This window comes from Daktulosphaira vitifoliae, unplaced genomic scaffold (genome assembly GCF_025091365.1).
Source record: "Daktulosphaira vitifoliae isolate Bord-2020 unplaced genomic scaffold, ASM2509136v1 Scaffold_5, whole genome shotgun sequence".
NCBI classification, from domain to species: domain Eukaryota; kingdom Metazoa; phylum Arthropoda; class Insecta; order Hemiptera; family Phylloxeridae; genus Daktulosphaira; species Daktulosphaira vitifoliae.
Genome location: NW_026099576.1, coordinates 13,831,083 through 13,838,577, shown reverse-complemented (window position 1 = coordinate 13,838,577; position 7,495 = coordinate 13,831,083). Strand labels below are relative to the sequence as shown.

At 23.4% G+C, this 7,495-nt stretch overlaps 1 protein-coding gene across 1 annotated transcript in view; it reads right to left on the bottom strand.

Annotated features, from left to right (window-relative positions):
* Positions 1 to 4,412: 4,412 nt before the first annotated feature.
* LOC126908637 (rRNA N6-adenosine-methyltransferase ZCCHC4-like) overlaps positions 4,413 to 7,495 on the bottom strand; it is an 8,010-nt gene continuing 4,927 nt past the window's right edge. Inside the window, exons 3-6 of the mRNA XM_050690894.1 lie at positions 6,322 to 6,435; positions 6,100 to 6,257; positions 5,824 to 5,946; positions 4,413 to 4,858 (exon numbers count right to left, since the gene is read on the bottom strand). Coding sequence (XP_050546851.1) covers positions 4,766 to 4,858; positions 5,824 to 5,946; positions 6,100 to 6,257; positions 6,322 to 6,435 — 488 coding nt within the window. The 3' untranslated portion in view covers positions 4,413 to 4,765. The remainder of the gene's footprint in view (positions 4,859 to 5,823; positions 5,947 to 6,099; positions 6,258 to 6,321; positions 6,436 to 7,495) is intronic.

Genomic DNA, 7,495 nt, shown 5'->3' with positions numbered 1-7,495 from the left:
GGACGCAGTATTTCCGGAACATTTTCAAAAATTAAGTTGAAAAAGTTAATTTTTGTTAAAAAGTTGCCATTTTAAATCCCCCCCAATGAGCAGGTTAAGTGATAGATATTCAAAAAAATGATATCAAATGAAAGGTAGATATCTAAGGTTTTAGTATAAAAAAAAATTATGTTGATTTGTTGATTTTTCAAAAAGTTATGGAAGTTTTAAGAAAAAAAAGTGAAAAAATTTCGAAAATTAGCGATTTTTAAATTTGTAATTTTTTTGGATATTTCCCCCATTTGCGGGGAACGAGGGAATTTTTTTCAATTTTTAAGGGTAATGTCTTCAACTAGATACGATTTGTGATCTTTTGACGTATTTTTGAAAGAAATCGGTCCAGTGAGAGCTGAGAAAAAGTGGCAACAGACATAAAAAAAAAAAAGAACACATCATAGTAAAATTAAAACTTTCTCAGCTTCGTATCGAAGCTAAAATAAAATACAAAATCTAGAATTTTAATAGAAAAATTGCATATTTTTGAATACGGTAGCTATTTACGCATAGAAGATAGGTCGTCGGGACAAATTTTTTTTTTTCATTTTATAGTACATAAAATAAGCTTTAATTTGATATATGTTTAAAGGACGCAGTATTTCCGGAACACTTTCAAAAATTAAGTTGAAAAAGTTAGTTTTTGTAAAAAAGTTGCTATTTTAAATCCCTCCCAATGAGCAGGTTGTTGTTTTAAAAAAAAAATGATATCAAATAAAAGGGAAATATCTAAGGTTTTAGTATAAAAAAAAATTATGTTGATTTGTTTATTTTTGAAAAAGTTATGGAAGTTTTAAGAAAAAAAACTGAAAAAATTTCAAAAATTAGCGATTTTTAAATTTGTAATTTTTTTGGATATTTCTTCCATTTGCGGGGAACGAGGGAAAATTTTTCAATTTTTAAGGGTAATGTCTTCAATTAGATACGATTTGTGATCTTATGACGTATTGTTGAAAGAAATCGGTCCAGTGAGAGCTGAGAAAAAGTGGCAACAGACATAAAAAAAAAAGAATACATCATAGTAAAATTAAAACCTTCTCAGCTTCGTATCGAAGCTAAAATTACAAATTTAAAAATCGGTAAATTTTGTCATTTTTTTCTTAAAACTTCCATAACTTTTTCAAAAATAAACAAATCAACATAATTTTTTTTTATACTAAAACCTTAGATATTTATCTTTCATTTGATATCATTTTTTTGAAAATCTATCACTTAACCTGCTCATTGGGGGGGATTTAAAATGGCAACTTTTTTACAAAAATTAATTTTTTCAACTTAATTTTTGAAAATGTTCCGGAAAGACTGCGTCCTTTAAACATATATCAAATTAAAGCTTATTTTATGTACTACAAAATGAAAAAAAAAAATTTGTCCCGACACTTTTTTTTCTACATTTAAACGGCTGCCGTAGTTAAAAAAACACTATTTTTGTGTTAAAATTTTCGATTTTCGATTTTAAATTTTCAACTTAAAAATGCTATAACTTTTTGAAAAATGTATATATCAGCACAAATTTTTTTTTTCTAAATACATTATAAGTACATCTTTCATTTGACATACTTTTTATTAAAATTGGACAATTTCCCCTTATATAGGGGGCGTTCAAAACTTAAAATATTGTAAAAAACATAGATCTTTTTCAACTGAACTTTTGAAAATGTTCCGGAAATACTGCGTCCTTTAAACATATATCAAATCAAAGGTTATGTTATATACTATCAAATGAAAAAAAAAAATTTGTCCCGACATCTTATCTTCTATGTGCAAATGGCTGTCGAAAATTTAAAAAAAAATGTAATGTTTGCGATAAAAATTACCTTTTATCGGGATGTTTTTTGTACTTAAAACTGCCATAACTTTTTCAAAAATGAACAAATAAAAATAATATTTTTTTGTATTGAAACCTTAGATATTTCCCTTTCATTTGATATAATTTTTTTTGAAAATCTACCACTTATTCTGCTCACTGGGGGGATTTAAAATAGTAACTTTTTTACAAAAAATAACTTTTTCAACTTAATTTTTGAAAGTGTTCCGGAAATACTGCGTCCTTTAAACATATATAAAATTAAAGCTTAATATATGTACTATAAAATAAAAAAAAAAAATTTGTCCCGACGATCTGTCTTCTATGTGCAAATGGCTGTCGAAAACTAAAAAAAAATGTAATGTTTGCGATAAAAATTACCTTTTATCGGGATGTTTTTTGTGCTTAAAACTGCCATAACTTTTTCAAAAATTAACAAATAAAAATAATATTTTTTTGTATTGAAACCTTAGATATTTCCCTTTCATTTGATATAATTTTTTTTGAAAATCTACCACTTATTCTGTTCACTGGGGGGATTTAAAATAGTAACTTTTTTACAAACAATAACTTTTTCAACTTAATTTTTGAAAATGTTCCGGAAATACTGCGTCCTTTAAACATATATAAAATTAAAGCTTATTTTATGTACTACAAAATGAAAAAAAAAATTTGTCCCGACGACCTATCTTCTATACGCAAATGACTGCCGTATTCAAAAATATGCTATTTTTGTATTAAAATTATGGGTTTTGTATTTTATTTTAATAGAAGTTGATGTTGATTTTGCAATTATCCATCAATTTTTTAAAATTAAACACTATCTACAGATTTGCATCGAAGCGTTTCTTATGATAGTGATTTTAATCACTTTCAGATTAAAACTATACTGGATCCAACTATGCAATGTCTCCACTATGCCGTGACCCCACTGTGCTACCGTTTTTTTTTATACTAAAACCTTAGATATTTCCCTTTCATTTGATATCATTTTTTTTAAAAAACAACTCTTAACCTGCTCATTGGGAGGGATTTAAAATAGCAACTTTTTTACAAAAACTAACTTTTTCAACTTAATTTTTGAAAGTGTTCCGGAAATACTGCGTCCTTTAAACATATATCAAATTAAAGCTTATATTATGTACTATAAAATGGAAAAAAAAATTTGTCCCGACACTTTATCTTCTGCATGTAAACGTCTACCGTAGTTAAAAAAACACTATTTTTGTGTTAAAATTTTCGATTTTAAATTTTCAACTTAAAAATACTATAACTTTTCGGAAAATGTAATTATCAACACAATTTTTTTTTCTAAATACATTATAAGTAAATCTTTCGTTTGACACTTTTTATTAAAATTGGACAATTTCCCCATATATAGGGGGCGTTCAAAACTTGAAACATTATATAAAAAATAGAACTTTTTCAACTTAACTTTTGAAAGTGTTCCGGAAATACTGCGTCCTTTAAACATATTCATATCGAAGCGTTTCTTATGATAGTGATTTTAATCACTGTCAAATATCATCTATACTTGTCCCATCTATGCCTTGTCTACACTGTGTCTCGACACCACTGTGCTACCGTTTTTTTAATTTGACTTTCTCCATTCTTTTCCTTTCTCTTTATTTGACTTAAGGGCAACAATAATTGTTGCCTTAACGTATAAAATGATTGTTTTCAAACAACTGAAGATTAATAGAATATGCTATCATTTAGCATATTTATAATACTTGTTTTATCAGAGTATCAAATTAGTAATTTTATCAATTTCTTATTTTCTCTAACGTCAAATAATTAAATAAACCCTTTAAGATTAAGAGTAAACAAAAAAGTAACCCAAATTTTTTTAAGAGGAACATAAAAATTTATTAGTCCACAATTAAGTTTTGGTTATTCAATCGTTTAAAAAACATTTTTTTAAATAGATAATCATAATCCAAAGATGGGGTGCACACCCTCTGTATTACCAATTTTTATCTGCTATTATAGGCAAACTAGAATAAAATTTTTAAATAAAAAGAGACTATTCGTCTATCTATATCTTTTACTCTAAAAAATTATAAATATATAATTTTAAAAATATAAACAGTTATTCTTTAGTTATATATTTTTTTATCAAGAATAACATGAAACAAATAGATACTAAATAAACAGCTACTTAGAAATTAAAATATACTTACAATTTCTGAATATATTCGTATATATAGAATATGAAAAGAAACTTAAGCACACTTTAATTTAGAATTTTTGGAAATTTCTATTAAATGTAATTATTTGTAAGTATTTCAACTTGAAATTTAGTGTTATAATTTTTTCTCTCGTATGTTCTGGGAAAAAAAAGATGTTTTTATTTATTCTTTTTTCTAAAAATTTATGACTGTGTACATAATTTTATTACTTTATAAATAATAAACAGGATGATTTTTAGAGAGAATTATCTTCTATTAATACCAGTTTTCGCGATTTATTTAGAATTAATTATATTATTATAATACCTGCCTAGGAAAATCAGTGTGATACAAAATATTTTTGGTTCTTGATAAAAATAAATATTAAAATAATAAAAATTAAAGTCAATAAAATTTATTTATAAAAATGTATGAAGAATATTGTAATTTAGTAAAATCATTAATTTTAAATTTTACAAAAAAATTTTGTTGTTATTTTAAATTTTAATCTATTTTTATAGATTTTTGCTTTTAATAATTGAGTACGATATTATCTTACCACACCACAAATTTTCATTAATTATCAGGTTTACAATCATTTTAGAAAAATAATTGACTATTACACAATTAAAAGTAAAAAATATCAATTTCTAGAATTAATTATTTTTGTAAAAATAAAGAAAAATATATATATTAATATTTTAAATATTCTTAAAAGTTTAAATGTCACTGCTAAAATCTTTTTATTTCTTCATTATATATATATTTTTTTTATCATTGTTGACTTCAAATTTATTGAGGATTTATACTTCTTATTTTGGCCTTGTCTTTTATTTTTTGATGATCTCTAAAATAAAATAAAAATATATTAAACTTGTTTGCACATTTTAAATAATAAGTAGTTATATATTGTCTCTAGAAATTTCATGTTGATATATGCATTTTAAAAATAGATATGAGAATTTAAAATTAAACTTAAAATTTTAGAATTAGCCTTTTTTTATCAATTGTCATTTTAATAACAATAATAATGTCAGTGGGCAATAATGTACAGAAATATAAACCTACTAATATAGAATATTACAGTCTTATAAAATTCAGTATCAACTAATTGAAGATAAAAAACAAATTGAATATTCCTAAAAATAATTACAATTAAAAAAAATAATCATGTAATAGCCAATAATTATTATTTAACCTAAGCTTAGATTCATAAAAACTCTACATCAGAGCAAATTGAATTACAATGCATTAGCATATTATATGGAATATTTTATTAATTTGTTACTTAAAATTGAACTTAAAACATCAGATTCAGGCATTTTTCAATTGTCATTTTATTAAATAATTTTACTAAAACATCTAGTGCAGTTAATAAGTGAGGATTAAACATAGTAATTATTATTATGTTTTTCCTGACAATATTTTGAATTTTTTTAATGCAAAGTACAATTCTAATTTTATTTGTTGATTATTATTTTTTGTGGTATTAAATAATATTTGCTAAAACAAAAGATGAATATGAAAATACTGTATAATTGATAAATTGAACAAAACATGTTACTAAAATAATAATAAGTAAAATTCTCATTTTTATTTTTCAGCTAATTAACTGAACAATAGTAAAAAAATACCCTTATAAATTACCCGGGCTTGTAAAACCTAGCAACTGTACTTTATTTTGATTCATAAGTATTAACATGTTTTTAATTTTTTATCTTTCATATTAAATTTATACTAAATATAAAACTATTTTATGTTCTAAATGAAACACATTTAATATTATTAATTATTGATAACTAAAATACTAACCTTTATTTGATCATTAATACATCTATGATCTGGTAAGCAACACTTCCTACATTTTTTACAATGTTTCCAAGTGCATTTAACACATTTTTTACATAAATTACAATGAATATATTTTCGTCCATTCTAAAAAAATAAAAGTGCTAGTATTTATTTAAAAATAATTTAAAATATTTGGAATATTAAAATAAGGATGCATTACAATTTTTATAATCTAATTTCACCTACTCTCTGAAATCATTTATAAAATGTTATAAATTCACATAAAGAGTAACTTACTTTAGACATACAACCACCACATTGATAGCAATGATTATTTTCCCCACTAACCCAGCGATTGCATTCTTCACAAAAATGATAATTTTCATCAGATGGTAAAGGTATTTTACTTTGATTAGCATTAGTAAACAGTCTTATTGGAGATCCTTTATTTCTTCCTTAAAATAACTTAAAATTAATTAACATCAAATATTTTTTTTTTTTATTATATTGAAATTATACCTGTATCATTAAATTTTTTATGATTACTATAGTCAACTTTATAATCTAACATACTCATTTCTGGTAAACAGCTCTTAACATATCGCTCCATGAAATATGGTAGTATTAAAAATTCTGAAAAATATTTACAGAATTATATATGTATATAATTATCAAAATTTAATGAACCAGCAAATTGTTTGATGTACATTTATATTGAATATGATTATAAAAATAATATTAACAATTTTTCCATTAATTTTTTTTAGTTATATATGTCTCAGTTTATCAATCATAATGTATTTTCTGTTAATGTAAATTTTTGATTGACTAAAATATATATTAATAAAAATTGGGTAAAATATTAATAAAAANATTGAAGTTATTGAATCTAAATGAGATAAAAATCAAATGAGTTAAACATTTTTTTCTAACTTAAAAAGAATTAAGAAAAAATTCAGTGTCACAGGCGTGAAAGACCCAAGTGTTACCGTCTCAGAAACCATACGTCTCATTTGTCACTTAATAAAAATGGAAATTTAGCTGGTTCAAATTTTAAAGTTAATTTTCTCGACTTCAAAGAAACAAAAAAATTTAATTATGTTTATCTTTTTATACTATGTCAATTAGATTGATATAATATTTATGAAAATCAGTGTAATCCCCTTATAATAAAATAAAATACAAAACCAAGAATTTTAACACAATAATAGCATATTTTTAAAAATGGTAACTATTTTTACCATGTATTCTCCTAATAAGATATTTTAAAATAAAATAAAATACAAAACCTAGAATTTTAATAGAAAAATAGCATATTTTTGAATACGGTAGCCATTTGCGCATAGAAGATAGGTCGTCGGGACAAATTTTATTTTTTCATTTTATAGTACATAAAATAAGCTTTAATTTGATATATGTTTAAAGGACGCAGTATTTCCGGAACATTTTCAAAATTTAAGTTGAAAAAGTTAGTTTTTGTAAAAAATTTGCTATTTTAAATCCCCCAATGAGCGGGTTAAGTGTTAGATTTTCAAAAAAAATGATATCAAACGAAAGGAAATTACCTAAGGTTTCAGTATAAAAAAAAATTATGTTGATTTGTTGATTTTTCAAAAAGTTATGGAAGTTTTAAGAAAAAAAAGTGAAAAAATTTCGAAAATTAGCGATTTTTAAATTTGTAATTTTTTTGGAT